Genomic DNA, 21,251 nt, shown 5'->3' with positions numbered 1-21,251 from the left:
AGACTTATTTTTATACATGTGCAGTGGTACGCTACATCAATAAGGGCCATACTAAGAAATGCATTTGTAATTTATCCTCCATCCTACAACAGCGCAACATAATGAAGAGTACCAACCCAAGCCTAAATAGACGATATTGGTCATTGTTCTTACAACACTCCTTTCCAGCTTGCTCATTTATGGAGAAAAGATGTGGCACAGCATCCCAAATATCATAGTTTAGAAGCAACTTTTTATTATCTCCTCTGGAAATGCCTTGCAATTAAAGATCATCGGAGGCAGATTTCCACTCCTGCTCAACATGAAGGTTTGCCTACTGGGGCTAATTGAAAAGTAAAATCTTCATCGCCATGAACAAACCATGCCATGGAGATTGTTGTTCCTGGCCAGTAGGGGAAGTAGCTACACACTTACACTGCTCTAACTCACCCAAGAAGACTATCGTTGAAACTGTTAAATAGCTCTCTGTCTTAGGACAGATTTTCTTGGGGTGGTTCTGTCAAATTAAAAAGAGAAGACCGCTAGGGTTGAATAAACTTAAGACAGCAGTACCTTCCTTCATTAACAGGCCACCATAGAGGGGTGGCTCTAAGTTTAAACATGCTGTATACTATGGTAATTACCCATATGTCTGGTTACATCATTCCAAATATTAATTTTATATATAATAAGAATTGATATGCACCCTCTCTTATCTAACATGGTGGTAAACTGATATCCAGTGTTTGAGACATACCCTTTAATTGTTTGTCAAGACTGAATAGCACTTATGTAAGAATAATTTAAGTTACTAATAGACTATATTATAGTTTGTTTTTGTTTAGACTTTTCTTAGAAATATCTGCCCAGACTAACATTTGTACCGCTTTATCTATACAAATGTATGCTTTTGTAGATATTTCTATAAATTAAAAATAAATAAATAATAATAGTTAGCTCCACAGACTTCATGCTGCACCGTTTTGCTTTTTTTTTCGTTGTCATTCATCTTGGCACACAGGATAACCTATAACTGAAAAAAACCCAGTCAACACAAAATCGTAATTGAATGCAAAACAAAAATTAGGAGAGTAAAGCATAAATAAGAGTAAAAAAATAACAACATACATGCTCATATAATGAATGTTTATTAGAAAGTACAATTTTAAAATATAAGACCCATTTTGTTTTTATCAGAAAGACAAGTGTGCAGCGTTTAGGGCAAATCCAATCTGAATACCAGATAAAATGGAATTTACAGCAGGTTGACAAACCTGTTGTTCATATAACAAATATAGTGTCCACAGTATCTTGATTGTAGAGGTTGGAGTTCAATAACTTAAAACAATATTTAAATTAATAAACTGATGAAGATTAGAGGTCCTCATGCACATCCACAGAGTCTTGTATTGTGCTAATTGTAAGATTTTCTCTATTATCGGCTTCATCATCTAAAGGAATAAAAAGTAGTAACATGACTGAATATGGATAACCATGTTTCAACATCTCATTCATTTTCAAGAGGTTATTCAATATTTTTCAAACATGGAATACAAAGCTAATTGTATTTCAGCTAAACGTCTATATGAATGTTGCTGCAGTAGACTAAAGAATTTAAAAAACAATAAAAATCTACATTTTTAACTATATAGCATTGGACCAGTGTGCACCAAAATTTGTGCAAGTATGCCAAGATTTTTACCCAGTTACACAGATAAAGGGGAGGAATCTGGCAGAGTAAAAGCGCTCCTTACGCAAAAATGAAGCAGGTGTAGTGGTGTACCTTATTTTATGGAGCAATAAAGGGGATTTCAAAGCAAGATTATTGTAACAGATAGAGGGGGGAAGGATGCAGCTTTAGGGGCGTCCTTTGCTGTGTGCCACATTTAGGTACACTTCTAGGTTGTGAAGGTGTGTCACCAGACAAGGCATACACTTTGAAGTGCGCTGGACAGAAAATCTAGGTGCACCAGTGCAAACCCAAGGCATTTTGCAGTGTGACATCCTCTGATAACTAAATGTTGTGTTGATAAGGATTAGCTGAACATCAACTATTTAACTTACAAATGTTGTAGCTACTTCAATGAGACCTTTAATAAAACTTTAATAAAAAAGTGGCGCAGATATTTTGGTAGCAAATACCAGTATGTTGAAGCTCATATAGCCCAAAATTAAAAAAAAAAAAACATACTCAAAGTAGTAGTAATACACGACTGCTAATGTAACTACTTTTCTTTTAGCTACTTTGTTAAATTAAAAAATATATGGATGTATTAAGGTAATTGTGTAGGAAGAAATGGCACATTTTCACTATCTCCTCCATATTTGCCCTTGGGTGGTGACATGGCCAGAGGAGTCGCAAGGCCTAAACCACGTTCAAACATTATAAATGGTTTAACCAAGTTACAACATTATAGTATTAGTTTCCACATGCAGGATTATTCTAAAAGTTCCAGCAGGGGACACAAGAATATCCCTCCTCTAACCGGTCATTTGCCATCTGGGTGGGGCTGGTTTAGTATATCCTGGCCCAACAGCCCAATATCCTAGAGAGTGTATCTAACCAATGTAAGAAGAATTACACTTTGGGTTTATTAATGTTTGTTTTGTTAAAAAGTACACTGCTTACCATGAATTCCATTTTACAGTTCAGGCTTCTGGGACATGAGAACATTAGTGGGAAGTAGGTCATAGCATAATTTCATACATTAGGATGGGGTCAAGTCATTGACTATAAAATTCAATAGTCTTTGACTCTTGACATATCCCTATTCTGAGAGTTGGTACAGATAGAAAAACTAAAAAAAAAATGTATTCTGTAAATTAATGTTATATCTAGTTTCCAAGTTAGGATTATTAAATATTACCTGGTTTTAAAATCTCTACACATTTTCCATCCTCCTCTTCAAATCCTTCAGTACAAATACATTTATAGCTACCAGGAATGTTCAAACAATCCTCATTGTCCGATGTACAAACTGTCTCAGAATTATCACACTCATTAATATCTGAAAAGGAAAAATATATTTACATTAATATTATTTATACACTTATGAAAACACTAATTAGCAGAAGCAGATGGTATACAACATAACATGTAAAATAAATGTAAAATAGCAGTATACAAGAAAATAAATCAGCCAATTTAGAAACCATATTCAATTCCATATTAAGAAAAAGGAGCTTGTTGCAATTTCATTTAAGACAAGTACTTCTGCACAGTCTTGAACAGACATAGTGCAGTATTTCTAAGGGATACACTTAGACTGTTAACAATGGGTTATTCACAAATGGGAAGAATTACTATGCAAAGGCTGAGCATTAATATGGTTAGTTCTCACCACACATCAGGTAGAAACACTCGAAGATGAACCCCCCACAATCTGTATAAACACTATCTTAGGGACATTACCAAAGAAGAAATTTGCTGAAAAAGTGGCAATGGAGATTGATTATTCTTTTGACATTGGATTGTGGTCATTTAAGGCTGTTTTAATAAAAGGGCAAAATGTGCAGTTGACCCGAGACCACATGGATAAGGGGACCACTATTAGACATCCTGGTGATGAAGACTGAATAAGAGACCCTTAATGAACCTTTATCTTAGCACCCTGGTGTCTAAGGAAGATAAAAGACCATTCTATCCAAAAAAGGGGCCTCCTTTTTTAAGCAAGTTGCTTCACTAATTAATGTGTTGCGAAGATCTCCTGGGTCATATAAAAAAAAAACCAAAAAAAAAAACATTGTTACCCTTCATGTTTTGAAAACAAGTATGGAGGCTCATGTGTGTAATCATTTCACTGGCCACATGAATGTCTTAAAGTGGACCTGTGGTCATGTGACTGCCATACTAAGCAATGAGTTTTGTTCAATTTCCCTTGCAAAGGGATTGATTAATTGGTATTATTTGATTACCATGAGTGGTCAAACAAACATTACAAAAACAACATAAAAAGAACAGACAAAAAATAAATATCAATCCTACATCCTAAAAGACTAATTGTGGTCATTTAAAAAGGACAAATTATTTTCCAGACATATTGTAAAAGATCCCACGTTACACCTTAATTGCACACGCTATCTTCATATACTGTTCCCGGATAGGGTCGTTACATAACCACATGCTTTCACACTTTCCCTTTTATGAACGCCTACTTCAGTCCTTTAAACCTAATTTGCTGTATCTCACAGAGTTCTATATATATATATATAATATCTCCTGTATCAAGACATTACAAATTCATATTCATAACACAGATATACATGTATTAAACAGGATCTTTACTTGTACAATAATATAATACTAAAATTTCAATAACAACCATACACATGGTACATATATTAGATGTCAATCTGTGTGTAGGTACAGTAACTTATTAATTTCTTGCTAATTGTGTATGTCTTAATCATGTTGTGTGTGTGTGTGTGTGTGTGTGTGTGTGTATATGTGTATATGTCTGTAAGTGCATGTATCTAAGAATTCATTCCCATGTTGCCTGCGTTATATTCACCTTACATATAGTGATCCTAATTGCACTCAATATACATATACTTTATTACTCACAATAAAACTTATCTTTCAGACAAATCTTACCAATACAACTTCACAGCTTAATAAAACTTCCTTGTGCAAAGTCACTACTTAAAATGGCTGACCTCATATCATGCTTTGTTGAGAGCACATGCTAACAGCATGTGGCTCCCTGGTTGTCATTTTTTTAATCGCCTATTTTATACCACTCAAGATATGAAGTTATCAAGTTATAAAACAATGCAACCTTTACAACTATAGCAACAATCCAACTTCTTAAACTATACAACCAGTATTAGCTATATTATCATCATTTATTTATTTATGTAGCGCCACTAATTCCACAGCGCTGTACAGAGAACTCACTTACATCAGTCCCTGCCCCGTTGGGGCTTACAGTATAAATTCTTTGAAATGCAGGATCTTGGCAATAAAGGTACATGATGGCACACCTGATGGGAGTCAGGCACCATCCCTATGCTTTCGCTTCTGCACATGAACGGGCGCCTGCCTCCAATGATACGGTCGCGTCTAGTTGTTCGGCAACGGCTTGGGCTCAGAGTAGGTGCAAATATCATATTTAGCAGTCTCCCAGAAGTAAGGGCAGTGCACGCTGAGAACACAAAGGGTATACCCTCAGTATGTAATGTGTGTACTCCCGGATTGGGAACTATAGTCACAATAATGGATCTTGAGCGCAACAGTGGACAGTCCTACAGGACATAAAGGAACCACCACGTATCAATAGTAGTCAGGCAGGTACGGATGTCATATACACTGTCCAATGGTCAAACAGGAATGTTTTATAGAAACAAATGATGGTTCAAATCTAAAAAATCATGTTAATACTCACACAGATCTAGGCATCATATAAGGAGCCAGTACATCCAAAGCAGCTGGTGCATATGTTGATGGTGGCTGTTGAGGCATAAAATGGAAGGCAAAGGAGCACCAAACTGCTAATGGCATGTACAGGCGCTCTGAACACTGGGATGAAGGCACTCAGAACAAAAGGAATCTCCAGGTAGCATAGAGGAAGGTGAGGAGGAGAATCTATTCAGGGGGGCGTAACAAGTGTGACAGGGGGGACACTGCATGCTGTCCATTGCTGGCCGAATCCAAGATGGCAGATACCATTAGTGAACTCCTATCAAATTGTAAAGCTTTGTATATTTGCGGCGAGACAGACCTCCCTGCGGCCCTAACTGCAGGTACAGCCGATTCCACAGTGCACTGTCTAGCAGCAAAGAAGTGGAGATATGTGGAACGCTCCCGAAGTGCATCAGGTAATTGAGCAGGCCGCGCTTCCCAGCACATGCAACACAATCTCAACACTTGGTTCCGTTGGCAGGGCAGGAGCCGTGTAGGGCAGATGCGGTGCAGAGGACGCACCTGCCCTACACGGGAGGACAGCTCGGAGCTGTCGGGTCTGAGTGGGAGGGAAGGATGACCAGAAGGAAGGAGTAGCATCACATAACCGCTGACAAGCAGGTCCAGTCCCAGCTCTCAGACTTCCAGGATTGTAGAGACTTGTCTGTCGTGGCAAAAACAGGGCTGAAACAAAGTCAAAAGTGGTTACAAATGCAGGAGGGATATCCAGGACTCTTTTATCTGGCAGAAGCAGCAAGTCGATTTAAGGATGCGATAACGGATATTTGCAGGAGAGCAGGAAACCCACGTCCTACTTCATACTACACCAAGCCACGGCCTCCGCCGTGAGTGGTCTTTATTTGCATTTCCTTTTCTAACCTTTTAATGTAAACCAACTCAAACCTTGTAATATTGTTGAATAATCTCCACTTTTGTTTCTATTGTGATTTTTATAAGAATAATCATATGCAAACATAACATGACAAGTAGTCATATATGAAACTGAGCTTCTAATAACATTATTAGACATGAAAAAAGAAAGAAAAAGTCAAATGCCTTGATAGAACTTGAAAACATTTTACTCTGCATTGGCACTTTGTTTTCAACCATTTCGGCTAAAGATGGCCAAGGGCTCGCTGCTCTGACCTTCAGTGGGATAACTGACAGGAAGTCTGCTATGCATAGGAAAATATTTCCCCACAATCAATATTTTGTCCCAAATACCTTCAGTTCACAAATAGATTTGTGAATGTGATTAGCAAACTCTTTTATAGAAGCCAACATTTAGTTTAGGTTTAGTAGCTTTAAAATAATGGTCCCTGTACTGTATTACACCGATAGAAGAGACACAAACATATAAATCAGTGCCCTCTGGTGGACACAGGACCTGCTTACAAGACAAGTCCCTATTTAACCAACTGATAACAGACACTATGAAAACTTTTTGAATAAAGGGTAGGCTGTAATTGTATCTGTTAACCAATTGGTAAATCATGTTTAACCAGCTTTATTAGCCACTGAGGAAAACCTAATGTCATTATGATTAAATACCAAATACTGCCAGCCTCTTTTACACAAGTATACCCTATATAACCTTCCTTTACAGCGACAGGTGGCAGAAATTTCACACAAATGGTAAATGCACCATATCATATGTTCAGTTGCTTACTTTTATGCAGACTGACAATCCCAATATTTAATCCAGTAACACAATGTGGAACACAATAAAGATGAAGATGTTCAATAAATAGAAGCCCTTTTAATATTTTTGTTTTATTCTCTAGTCTTCTAAGGTTTGATCGGATTGTTTGGGGACATAAAAGTCAAGTTTAATGGTTAAGTGTACAAGTGTTCAACAAGGGGTGGTATGTGTCCTATATTTCAGCTCAAGATAGACCAAATGAATAACAAGCTCTAACCTAAAGCTGATTTTACTTAGAAAAAAAAAATGCTATATTGTTGCACCAACAACATTTTGATTGCACAGGATCCATGCAGAACCGCCAAACGATTCTGTGCCGTGAGCTTTATTTATATTTAGTGTGCCACTTGGGTGACAACAGTTGGACATGCCTCACTTGGAAAGTGCATTCTAAACTATCATACATTGACAAACTGACACCAAACTTCATGCTGCTAGTACAAGGAGTAAGTGTTTGAGAATCAGTCTATGGTAGACGCTGTAGCCTCGCATGCGCTACAAATACAGAGCACACTTATATGTTTTCCCTGGGGAATAAGAGGATATGGATGCTGAATTACTATTAGAGACCAGTGAAAAATGCATTTCATCAGAGTCAGAATGGCCTAAAGGATGTACAAAAGTATACGGGGAAAAAAACAATTTAATTATTAAATTGTAAAGACTTTATAAACAAGTCCACAGTTTTTAAAATAAATAAAATTACCCTGACTGTCATGACTAGAGAGTCATACAAGTTCTTAACAGTATGAACCACTATAATTAATTAACTAATAGCACTAGACCAGGGTATCTAAATATGTGGCACAGGTACCCCAAGGGTACATCAAAGAGAGTTTAATTTAATTCAAAATAATAGTTTAATATATAATAAGAAATAAATGTTTAAAATAATACACCTTCTATTTTGTTTTATTCAAGAACATAAAGGGCGGTATTCAATTGTTATGAAATCCCGCCACCTAAAAACTACTGCCGTTATTACGGTAGTAGTTAGCTGGATTACAGCTCGCGGCTCAGGGAGCTGCGAGCTGAAATCCAGCGAGAAAATTACCGTAGTAACAGTTTTTCCGTGCACTTTTACCGTAATAACGGTAATAGTGCGCGGACCACGGGATTTTAGCCGTTTCCACCGACAATTGAATACCCCCCAAAGAGTCACCTGCAAAACATATAAACAAATTAGGCAGTATTTGAAAAAAAAAATTGATAAACAACTGTGGCACTTGGTAAACATTTACCATCATAAGAGGATACAATACACAAAAAGGTTAAAAACCCCTGCAATAGAAAGCTGCCTGTACAGTAGACTGGCAGCCAATCAGCATGCACTATACAAGCAGCTGCCTGGCCGTAATAGACCATTAAAGCACTGGGGCTGTCTAATAGGTGTTACTGACAGTTTACAAAGCCTCCCAGAGAAATGAACACAAAGAGTGTTTATCCCATTTGCCTTGAGGGTGTTAGTGTGTTATCTTAAACTCGAACTCTTTCTGCCTTTACATGACTCCAGGTACTGGTTTGACCTCATTCTGCTCTTGGCTACACTTAGTATATTATCAAATACAGTCTTGAACCTTCCAGGTACATATCAAAGCAAGCACCCATGCTTGTACCACTTGACTTACATGCAGGGCAGATTAACACCCAACTGTCCACTCGGTTTTAGAACACTCTCTGCAGCATCAGGGGGTCTCTCCTGCCTTCTAGAGCCTCCACTCCCCTTCTAGGAAGTCAGACACTCTCGAATCTAAGCAGCATTTATTAGACCTGAAATAGCAATAGGCTAGACTCAGACCGACAGAGCAGTCATGGTCACTCAATGTCACTTGACCAGATTACAACAGAGGGGGTATCAAATTTAGACTTGAACTGGAATAATTTACTGATCTCCAAAGATTCCAGAAAGTGCTTCCCTAAGGGTCCCCTCTCTCCCACCTTCCTTAAATCCTCAGATCCCACTCACTCAATATATCCCTTAAGGTGGTACACTTCTCACACATAACAAGGGTTGTGACATTCACGTACTTACGTCCCAGGGAGCATTACAAGTGGAGATTGTCCTTTATACTACTCAACAGAAAAAGTTCTGCTTTGTATACTAGTCAGTAGAATGGGACTCTGTTTTGCATACTAGCAACCAAAATCATCTATTTTTTTCATCTTCTACTGGCAAAAATATAAAAATGGCTTCTGATTTTTGTGCCTCATTCATGTAAAAAAAAAACCACACATATATAACTGTTTGGTGTGCATGTGCAATATGGTGCAGTACTTAGTCTGAAATTAATTAAAACAGACATGTATATTGCTGGTCATATGACAAATACGGAGGATGAAATTAATTGCAAACATCATAATTTCTACTGGTTTTAGTTCGGTGTATGCAGCATAATGTTTATAAAACAGGATTACTAGAACCAGATAAAACGGTGTTCTGCCAATCAGAGCGCTAAAATTGCCCAGAAAAAGTAAAATTCATAGGATACTGTTTTGTTTTTTGTTTTTTTATTATTACTTCCTGAAAGTATTTGCCTGCTAAAATACCCTTGTTTTTAAGTATTGACCCACTGCACAGTTTCACTTCACTTGTTCTGTATGTTGAACTTTTTCTCTTTGCATACAGTCTGATAAATATGTGGCCCTATCTTTCATCTCAGTCTTGGGACCAGTCTAGTCTAAATCAAGAAATTGAACACACATTTCCTCAAGATTTACATGCAAAAATTAAGATGTTTCACAAGACATTACTTGAGTGAGATCCACCAGGATAATTCAACCTCTCAAAATAAATAATCTAAAAATGTGCAAGGCCTGTTTAGGAGTACATACAGGCTGATAGAAAAAGGTGGATCTTGAAATTGTCAAAAACACACATAAAATTGTACTTACCTGTACATTTGTCATCTTGTAACACAAACCCAGTGCTGCATTCTGTACATTTATCTGCACCTTCACCAGAGCATCCTGAGCAGCTTTCATCACATTCTAATATGAAACAGATCAAGCTTAAATCATTATATGTACATTACTGCATAAAGCTACCAATAATCATGAGTAAACCTATTTAATACTCAGTTGAATCAACATAAGAAAACTTAATAAATTAGATGTAAGGACCTCTTTTCATACAGAAGTGCGTTTCAGAGCACAATCTTCTCACATCAGTTTGTCTGGAACCTCACAACATTATTCTGTGCTGTTGAGGGAGCCTGCTCTTACTCTCTCAGTATATGGCCTATATTCCTCTCCTTACATCATAACACTGACCCTATCATATGCACCATTGTCCTCAATAACATAATCACATAAGGGGACAGGTCATTGCCTTATAGAAGATCAGCACAACGATTTCCTGAAATACTATGTTCTGCTGTGAACATTCCAATGGTCTGAATGGCTAAAGGTTGTCTTATCTTCAATCACTTCAATACTGAAAACATCCCATTAGAGGAAGAGATAAGGATTTAATACAGTACTTTGCTGTGACACAAGTCAAATGCACTTGAAATACAGAAGGGTATTCAGAAATAAATGATTTAGGTAGGTATAAGATGCTCACTGTGACATGAAAAACTTCCTTCTGAGTTCAAGCAATATTGGTTCTCTTTACAAGGAGATTTTTCTGCTGCACATTCATTGCTGTCTATATTAAAAACAAAAGATCAGAAAGAAATGTTAAAGATTTAAAAAGATTGACAAAATTAAACATTATGTAAAGCGAATTACACTAGATTAATATTAACCAGCTACCACTCGGCTGTGCTGGTCATCGGGAAAGTCCCTCAAAATTGTTACTGTCCCACCAAACCTGTTAAAGTATACTACTTTCATTTCTGAATAAAATGGCACAAATGATACTAACCTACACAGCTTCCATCTTCTTCCACCCATCCATCTTTACACGCTTTACAGTCTTTATTAGATGGCCCATGACATGTTTCACAGGCTGTATGACAAACTAGAAATAGAAGAGATATATGTCTGTATTTTGAAGGGATACTTTGCAGAATTGCCAATAAGCTTTGCTAGGAGTCTGACATACTATAGAAGTACTTACATTTTCAAAATAAGCATACAAAAACTATTTACAGTGCGTGTGTTTTTCACTTCATATCAGTTGCGATCTTGTCACAGGTCAAGGAAACCCACTTCCTTGACCGATGTGTAAACCACAACCTTATCATGCACTGAGCTGGACTTTTCATCACTGTAAAGGCAGAGAAGTTTTCAGCGACATACTAGTCTGATTTGTACTATTCTAACTGGAAATAAATGTAAAATGTTCTTCAATTTAAAGAGGAACTGTCACATTTGCAGTACAAGAATTTTGCATAGCGTTTATTAAAGTAAAGTCTAGGTAGGTGTAAAACTATCAGCTTTTTCTATGTTCCTTCCACTCCAGTCCAGAGAGAGCATGTTTTCAGAGGATTTAAAACAATGTGATAGTTTGCCACTGGTATTAGCTAACCCTGCCTTATACAACAAGCATACAGGTGCAACTGCTCCAAGAAAATGCTAATGAACTGAACAGTGCTATGTTAGGGCTAACACATGACACTATTATGAATGCAGATTCTTCTCATTTAGTGATGCACTGAAGTAAAAGGGAATCTCAATTAACCTGTCACATGACAGACCTTCAGCAATTAAAATGCAGCATCTATCTGAAGCGCTTGTGGAGCAGGAAAACCCACCTCTAGCACTCAATAAATTAGCTTCAGAATGACGCTCAAAAATACGTGTGCGACACCAGCAAAAACTAAAGTATCTCTTGTGTGACAGGGCAATCATGCTTCCCACTCACTTCCATGTGTCACTAAAGAAGTTTCTTGAAGAATAATTTGACAATTATATTGCACATGTTACACCAGCCTACAGATGGCAGGGGAAGCAGACTCTTGTTTTGCAATTGAAAAAAACAAAACGGCATGTGCAATTATGAGTTTAATCAAAGTGCAATGTAACTGAGAAATCTGGTACAATGGATCAAAGTACATTTAACACTGCTATTATCAAATGGTACTCCCTTTATCATCATCATTTATTTATATAGCGCCAACATATTCCGTAGCACTTTACAATTGGGGACAACCATAGTAAACTAATAAAAAAACTGGGTAAAACAGACAAAGAGGTGAGAAGGCCCTGCTCGCAAGCTTACAGTCTATGGATCCCTTCATACCACAATCGATATGTGGCTCCTGGTTTAATTTCAAAACTTTGACAAAGCGATTGATCAATATCTGGTCATTAAACTCAATGTAATAATTTACATTACACCCGTCTGTCCATAGTTGTTTGATCGGCTTCTTTATGTATACAAATGTGACAGTCTGACTTTCTGTATTATAGAGTGAATGATAAAGTAGTTTCGAAAGGTTTTAAGTAAAATATATACATTTAGCTCACAAAATGTATCGTTTCAAAATGTATCATTTTAGTTTTTGCATGTACAGCAAATTAGACCATATGTTTTAAAGACACAGCCAGTAAATTACAAAAAGCAGACTTTTAAGGCACAACTCTGAAATATAAAACATAGAAACTAGAGAGAAGTGAAGTTATAAATGTGTTCCTCAGAATATTTTCAATCCATATTTGCCGGGAAAATGTTGTGCATCTCACAGAATTTAGCCTTAAGCGTTACCAGCTAAACCCTTAAAAATACAAATCTGTGCAGTCAATGATATAATGATTTCTATTTTAATGAGCTTAAATGGCATAAAAAATGCATGTTAAAAGATTAAGGTTTAACTTCAGAAATTTTAAAAAATTCAGTTGATTGTTATCTCTTTATTTACAAAGCACCAATATATTATGCAGCGCTGTATACTGAGGGTTTCATGACCTGACAAAACACAAATGACATACAATGACATGAAACAGAAGGTAAAGATGGCCCTCCCCAAATGAGATTCCAATATATGAGGAGTGGGAATCCCATGATACAGAAGGTTGCGGAATAACAATTGGTGGGGAAAATGTGGGTGGTTATTGTTAAGTAGCAGCACTATCAGCCTCCAATAATAAAACAGCCATTGGCAACTGGCATTTTTGAGCACCGACCAGTGGTGTAGTGTGGTTAGAACAATGAGAGACTCAAAGCATGAACTAGTCATTGTAGAAATCTTAAAAGAGCTGCTGACAACCATAACTGTCCTTTACCATTTATCATAACTGTGTGTCCTTCCTCTGCTGGCTCAGTTTGCTATAAATTGGTTAGATTAGGTATGAATCCGCAACTATAACTGAAAAGCAATATTATTATAATGTATATTCAGATAATGTGAATAAAAATTACCAGTGCAAACAGAATGGGTGTCATTTTTTTCAGAACTGTAGTATCCATCTGCACATTCAAGACAAAATGTTCCTGTATACTCTGCCTTGCAGCTGCAAGATCCATCTCCACCTCTGGTGCCTTCACCACTACAAACACCATTCCCATGACATGGCCGTTCTGATCCACCTACACAAGCTAGAAAAATACAAAGCGTTTAGAATTATCTATTTTAATATATAATAAAATGTATACTATCATTCTAAAGTTTAAAAGGTTTTATTTTATTTTTATTTAGCCAATGAATACATTGATGCCTGATTCAGAGTGAGAAGTATGTCAGCTTGCACAGCAGGTCTTGCGTATTTCTGAACTGCGCATGCCCAGAAAGCGGATGTACATATATGCTGCTATGCAGTCCTACGACTTTTGGCACTTATGACTCGATACAACTGAATAGGGCTGAGGGGGTGGGAAAGGGGTGTTCTCTCAATCGATTTAGCCTAGGGGAAAAATGCAGATACGGCAGAACAAATAATTTTATTTGCGGGTGGTCAATGGCAGGTGTAAGGTGCAGATGATGACGCTTGTAAATATAGGTTTGCAAATGATTTGCAGATGCTTATTGTTACTTCAGTAGTTGCTCGGCCATAGATTAGGATTTTACAAGTGTGTTTTACCAATATTTTTTTTTTTTTCGAATATATGACAGGAAGTTGTTATTGCTTTTTTAGATAGGTTATTCAAGATAAAATAATGCTTCACAACATTTGTGTTTGTAACATGTAAATTAAAAGATTTATTACATAGCCGCAAGTGAGATGTAAATATCTGAAGGGGTGTAGTAATTTGGACACATATGCTGCTCTTTCAGATCCGGATGCATCTCAAACTCTTTGCGTACGACTTCTATTTTATTTTTTTGAGTCTCACTCGGAATCAAGCCCTGTATGTTTTGGTTTTTTAAAAAAATAAAAAAAAATACACAATTGAAAAAATTGCCTTTTAGCGCCTAAATATTTAATTGCTATACTCCTCTTAAGCAACTGTGGAAATCAAAATAAAAATAAAAATAAAAAGTTAGTTAAAATAAAACAAAAAACACCAACAATTATGCAATTTCCATATTTGGTTTTGTAAACAAACACTTACTTTCAAAGTTTAACATATGTAATAGTGTGCAAAAAAGACGGGCGCATGCAGGGGGGATTTCTGGCTCTCCAGAAACCCCTCCTTTCACGAACGGGCACAAAAGCATGTATTTAAATAGGCTAAACATTGCCCCTACAGAGCACCGCCTCGGACGCTTCTTTGATAGCACCACGTCTGCTGTACAATTCAGCATCGACTAAATCGAGCTGCTGCGCATGCGCGGCCGCAGCAGCTCCTGCCACGCTTTCCAGGCATTACATCACTCGCTGGCTGTCCTGGTGAACGGTGAGGGCTTATATGGCAATTTTCTTATATATATATATATATATATATATATATAGATAAATTGGTAAGTAGGTCTCAGGCATATAAGTGCATTTATTAGTTATTGGGTTACAGGGTGAAGCCAGATACTGCCCACAAGCAATCTTATATAGTGTTTTGATTCATAGACCTAAGACTCCATTTCTGGTGAGTCTGCAGGGTTGAGATGCAGAGCGGTGTGATAGATATATATATATATATATATATATATATATATATAAATAATGTATTATAGGACTAATAAAGTAGTATAACTATATATATATATATATATATTTATGTTTTTCAAGCTTTAATATGGGAGGCAGGCTTTGATTTTTACTTTAATAATGAGTACTAAAATAGAGGGTCCTATAACATATTGGTTATCATCAGCTATTTATATAGCATCACTAGTTCCTCACCACTATCTTATTATAACATAATGTTAGACTGCTTGAATAACAAATTATTTTGTGACTCATTACTTATTATTTACAGTAAAATAGTTTATGTTGAAGGCTTATTGTGGCACTTTATTTTTTATGTTTTATTTTTCCTTTGTTCCAAATTCAACTATTTTGGAACTATTTGAGTTTGCCCCTGAAAGACACATGCTTATGCAATGTAGCAGTAGTACATCTAAAAGGTCTGTCATGTAGTAAGGCAACAGTCACAATAAAGAAAATGAGACCTAATATTACATAATTCATAGTACAGCTCTACCTAGCAAATCTGACAACACAGACACTGAGCCCTCCCAGCAAATTACATGACATAAGAAAGTTACAGCAGCTTTTGTCCCAAAACTGTGCTAGGCTTGCATGTCATGAACGTTAATGTCACTATTTCACATGTGTTTACTTCGAACAGCTCAATGTATCTGCTTATATTTCACAAAATGTAAAATGAAAAAATATTTAGTCCCTGTCATTTACCTAAACAGTCAGGTCCATACATTCCAGGAGGGCAGCAAACTTGAATAGTCTCAATGCAAAACCATTTCAATAAATCTGGATACGCCTTCCTGTTAAATATCAAAAGCCATATTGTTTTAGTTTCTCCAAACTGGAATAGCTATGTATTTGTTCAACATGGCAAATATAATTATCTGCCCTGCCCTAAGTTCATTATTTCTTTTTACTTCTTACCACATGCAAGATTCAGCAGATCAGAAAATCACAATGAACTTTTACAAAAAGTGTCCATGCTGTGGAAAATTCATAACATTCATAGATAAATAAAAAATATGGAGGTAACTTTCAGATGTGTGCTCATATTACAAAAAGAGCTAAATAAATAAAACAATTAAAAAAGTTCATTACAAATAAGCAACACAGACCATGCTTTGCATAAGGAAAGAAGAATGTACGGTATAAATACATATTCCTGGAAAAGGATCCTATGTATAATTACATAAATCACATACAATATAAATAATAGGACACCCTGTAGGTCAGCAACCAATAATCTGCTAGCTGAAAAAGTTGCACTAGAGCGTAGAGATTAATAAGAATAAAACTACTGAAATGTTACTATTCTTATTTTTGTGTGCCCAAGTAATGCCTGAGAGAAGTAAATAAAATATAACTCAACAAATCTATTACTACACAAAAGGATGTGTATTCCAAATCAATAAACTGTTTTAAACATTACCAATATAATAATGAACTAAAAACGTTAAAGCAAACATTATACACACACACAAACAGTTTCTTTGCTTTTTTTTATGAAACGCTACCAAATATATTGAAGAACATGAAAATAAAATATCACAAAATAATTAGAGGAATTAAACCCATACTTAAATATTAATGTGCAAAGCTAAATATTATACATGCAATAACTAGTCCGGCTGGTTGTCTCGTTAATTTATCATGCTAAAAAAATCTGTTATGAAATGATTATTCAATCATAAAATACAGTTTGGATAGATAAGAGAAAAATATAGTCTTTATATACTGGGAGAGCCTTCCTGCTATATACACCGATCAGCCACAACATTAAACCCACCTGCTTAATACTGAGTAGATCCCCCTCGTGCCACCAAAACAGTTCTGACCCATTGCGGCATGGACTTCACATGACCTTTGAAGGTGTCCTGTGGTATCTGGCACCAAGACGTTAGCAGCAGGTCCTTTAAGTCCTGTAAGCTGCGAGGCTTGGACTTGTTTTTGCAGCACATCCCACAGAAGCTTGATCGGATTGAGATCTGGGTAATTTGGAGACCAAGTCAACACCATGAACTCTTTGTCTCAAACCATTCTTAAACAATTTTTGCAGTGTGGCAGGGCGCATTATACTGCTGAAAGAGGCCACTGCCATCAGAGAATACCGTTGTACTTGGTCAGCAACAATTTTTAGGTAGGTGGTACGTGACAAAGTGACACTGACATGAATGCCAGGACCCATGGTTTCCCAGCAGAACATCACCCAGAGCATCACATTGGCTCTGCCCACTTGACTTGTTCCTATAGTGCATACTGGTGCCATCTCTTCCCCAGGTAAACAACGGACTAACACTTAGCCATCCACATGATGTAAAAGAAAACGCAATTCATCAGATCAGACCATCTTCTTCCATTGTTCCATGTCCAGTTCTGGAATTTACATTGTAGGCACTTTCGGCCGTGGACAGGAGTCAGCAAGAGCATTCTAACCCGGTCTGCGGCTACGTAGCCACATATGCAGCAAGCTGCGATGCACTGTGTCTACTGACACCTTTCTATCACAGCCAGCATTAACTAGTTCAGCACTTTGTGCTACAGTAACACTTTTGTGGGACAGGACCAGACAGCATAGTCTACGCTTCCCATACACATCAATAAGCCTTGGGCATCCATGACTGTCGCCGGTTTACCAGTTGTCCTTCCTTGGACCTTTTGGCATCTACGAACCTCTGCAAACCCAGATCACTCCACAAGGCCTGCCGTTTTAGAGAAGCTCTGACACAATCACCTAGCCATTACTATTTGGCCCTAGTCAAAATCACTCAGTTACTTACACTTGCCCATTATTCCTGCATTTAACAAATCAACTTCAAGAACGGACTGTGCACTTGCCGACTAATATATCTCACCCCATGGCAGGTGCCACTGTAATGAGATAATCAATGTTTTTCACTTCACTTGCCAGTGGTTTTAATGTTGTGGCTGATCGGTGTGTACTGGTATTGGATTACGATTCACTGTATTCTCTGCTTTGAATCTGGACATTTCAAATATGTAATTTTGGTGATAAAAGTACATGTGTTTATTAACAACATGCTTTTAATACAAAGGCGAGATAATTATACATATACATAATAGTCAGCGTACATATTTTACCGATGCCTAGTGAGTAATAGACAACACAAAAATGCAACCCAGAAAGCTACAGTGAAACATCATGGATCACAGCACCAAAGTGATTATAACAACAAAGGCCTTACCCAATATTACTGAGCTAGTAAACATATCATCTGGCTTTTTAGTGTTTGTGACTTTCAGAGAGTATGCTCAGGCGCTACATTGTGACTATACTGGTGAGAAGTGCAGGAGAATATTGAACAAAAAGTCCTGAAGCTTTTTACAGCTTCAAAATGCTCTTCCGTGGGTGATAGCTATCTAGCAACAGGGTTAATGCAGTGCTAAGTGAACTAGGTAGGTTTTGTGTTTTAAAACATAATTTGAAAACATATTACTAGCTTTTGTAGTTTTCTTTAAGTGATGTTTAGTTCTTATTTCAGAGAACAATTTTACAGTTGATTCATTTTTGCCACCATGTCTATTTCAAAGTGAAACAGGTGAGGGTGATTGACAAACAAACATCTGTGTTTACTAAACTCACATCTGTGAAGTGTCTTGGAACAAGGTGAAATGTACATATAATAACTGGTTGTAACTAGTATAAATGTACAGTCTATGTTTTGCATGTTCTCTTAGGTCCCTTGTACTGAAACATGTCATAAACACGAAACATGCAGTGCAAGCTAATAGAGACGCTCTATCATGCAAACTGCAATAACAATATAGTATTACAACAGGTATTTTGCAAACTACCAACATTTCCAGAAACACATTTGTACTTCAACTCAGTGGCACCTTTCTAGCACTAGGCAGTATCCTCTTTGCCCCACAACAGCCTGAATTATTTGTGGCAAGGATTCAATAAGATGCTGGAAACATTTCTTAAAGATTACCAGTTTGCCATTGTTCTTTATTACTACAGCATACCATACAAATAATAACAACTAGCAAGTGACCTAGTGGTTGTCTGGTGTAAATGAAAAAAAAAAAAGAGAATAAAGCAATTTTATGCAGATAAAGTGTGATGCACATTGACTTATCGAGATATGGGTGGTTATAAGTGTAAATGTCACTAGTTGTTCATGAGGGTGAATAAGGATAGATACACGCAGACAGTCTAAGTTCTGTCTATGGCTCGGCTAAATGTCTGTTTGTGAGTCACCTTTATTTTGTGTGAAATGCAAGAAATGTTCTGTCTTTCAGAAATGCATATTACCATTTCTTGTTATGTCCCATGCATCTTCTAAAGCTTTGTACAAGACCATCATTAGCCTCATTTTCAACAATCATTGGAAGGAAATAAATACCATTATGTCTCCAAAACTTACAATTTGAACCACCATTTCTCAATTTGCTCTTCATGTTCTTCTACCATGACATTGCACTCAAAATCCCCGCTGTCACACAGATTTTCAATAATCTCCACAAGGCGTATTTCACTGTAAGAAAAATTACAAGCAAACACATAATTACAACAATTTTAAAATTTAGTAATAAAATAAAGAAAAATATTAAATTTCCTAAATCATTTTGTAGCATAAAATAAGAGTTGCCCTCGAAGATAATACAAACTATATGTCATGTAAAGGGAGAATTATGTAGTAAACTAATACATTTGTAAATATGTAAAAGAAAGTAAGTAAAACATTTCTGTAAAATAATATGTTGCAAGATATTTCCATACCTAGTTTCATATTTTGATAATGTTTTTTCTTCCCAAGCAGTATTCCCTCCTCCAAAATTTTTTCTCGATGTGTCTTCTAGGCCCTGCAAAAAAATTATGTAAAAAAATGCTTTGGGTTGTTTTTAGTACAAATATTGAAGCAAGGCAAAGTAAAATTGTATAAATACACATATATTTTGAAATGTAAAAAGTGATTTAAACTGTATATCTCAAATATAAAGCTGCAGCAAGAAATTCTCTTTCCTTTCACTCCTGCCCATCTCGATGGGACCCTAGATTAAAAAGGTGAACCTGCCAAATAAGCCCAAAGGATCTCCATTAAAACACTTCAGAGGAATGTCCACAAGTTCTGACATTATATGGACATTTTATTACTTTTATAACATTATGGACCAGTAAAGGAGATCCCAAGACTTAATTTAAGTTAAAGCAGTGACAATATGTGGTGTGTTTATTATCTTTAACATTAATTATGCTTCCTGCTATTAGAGAAATGTCTGTTAACTATCTCACTATAGTTATAAAAGTTACAAAACTTATATCATGCAGGTATAAATAAAAAACAGTAACCAAATAAAGGAGAAATTCTAAGTGTAAAATGATCCTAACAAATGATAACAAAATGTATACACTGTTCTCACAAAATGATACTGTCACACATATGTTCTTGATGCAGGATTTCCCCTCGTTCAAGTTCTAGTAGTCTTTTCTTTGGCCTCAATGAATACTAGAGACTGTATTTAATGTTATAGTAACAACAGCTAATAAAAATACAAACAAATATTTTCCCATAACAAGATGTAATAATCAAAAACTCATACCAACGTTAACTATTGAAACAACTATTCTTTCAAGATGAATGAAAATAAAATTCAAGTTGTATTTCAGAATTGTCCTAGAATAAAATATCATTGCATACGGAAGCGCTACGGAATTTGCTGTCGCTATATAAATGTCGATGATGATAATTAAAGCACAAACGTCTATGAGTGGGATGCAAATAAATGTATCTTCGTGAATGTTATTGATCCTAAATAAAATAATCAATGGATTTTCAGCATAAGATAGTTGTGTCCGCTATGTGTTTTTACCTTGTGGAACCTGTCCACCAACTTTCTGCAGGTATCACAGGAGTCCTTCTTAGTAGCTGTAGATGGAGAAGAGCAGCACAGCAAGATGAGCAGCCAGGTGGCCAAGTGCAAGGACACAGCAGGCGCTGTCTTGGCTTTGATTCCCATAATGGGAAGAAAGAATAACACAAATGAATAAAGAGCTCAGTTAATATGGGATGTACACTGATCTTTACACAACCAATGACAGAGACTACACAGTACTGTGCTACACAGCACCGACCTCCACTAGACCATAACTTTGATTCATTACAAGCGGCTACCTAGACTGTCACTTCCGCGTCCGCCCTCCGCTCTCTCTGATAGGCTGCTTGAGATAATCATGCAGGA

General features: G+C 36.6%; 1 protein-coding gene across 1 annotated transcript; it reads right to left on the bottom strand.

Annotated features, from left to right (window-relative positions):
* Positions 1–1,111: 1,111 nt before the first annotated feature.
* On the bottom strand, positions 1,112–21,183 carry CRELD2 (CRELD disulfide isomerase 2). The gene is made up of 10 exons (XM_075208883.1): positions 20,883–21,183; positions 19,792–19,874; positions 19,436–19,546; positions 15,759–15,847; positions 13,387–13,563; positions 10,948–11,043; positions 10,645–10,728; positions 9,975–10,070; positions 2,847–2,987; positions 1,112–1,430 (listed from the first exon to the last, which is right to left on the bottom strand). Exons 1-10 carry the CDS (start codon positions 21,027–21,029, stop codon positions 1,354–1,356), a joined length of 1,101 nt encoding a protein of 366 aa, XP_075064984.1. The 5' UTR covers positions 21,030–21,183; the 3' UTR covers positions 1,112–1,353.
* Positions 21,184–21,251: the final 68 nt, after the last annotated feature.

The sequence above is a fragment of the Mixophyes fleayi genome, chromosome 4, assembly GCF_038048845.1.
Source record: "Mixophyes fleayi isolate aMixFle1 chromosome 4, aMixFle1.hap1, whole genome shotgun sequence".
Lineage (NCBI taxonomy): Eukaryota > Metazoa > Chordata > Amphibia > Anura > Limnodynastidae > Mixophyes > Mixophyes fleayi.
The sequence above is the reverse complement of the archived record's forward strand: the minus strand, read 5'-3'. Positions and strand labels throughout refer to the sequence as shown.

Bases quoted from the DNA above. Each gene is read 5' to 3' on its own strand.
- CRELD2 (XM_075208883.1), bottom strand. From the start codon at position 21,029: ATGGGAATCAAAGCCAAGACAGCGCCTGCTGTGTCCTTGCACTTGGCC. The intron at 10,729-10,947 runs GTTAGTATCATT...TTTTTAATATAG, and splicing joins AGAAGATGGAAGCTGTGTAG to ACAGCAATGAATGTGCAGCA. The intron at 10,071-10,644 runs GTGAGCATCTTA...GTTTCATATTAG, and splicing joins AGGAAGTTTTTCATGTCACA to AATGTGATGAAAGCTGCTCA.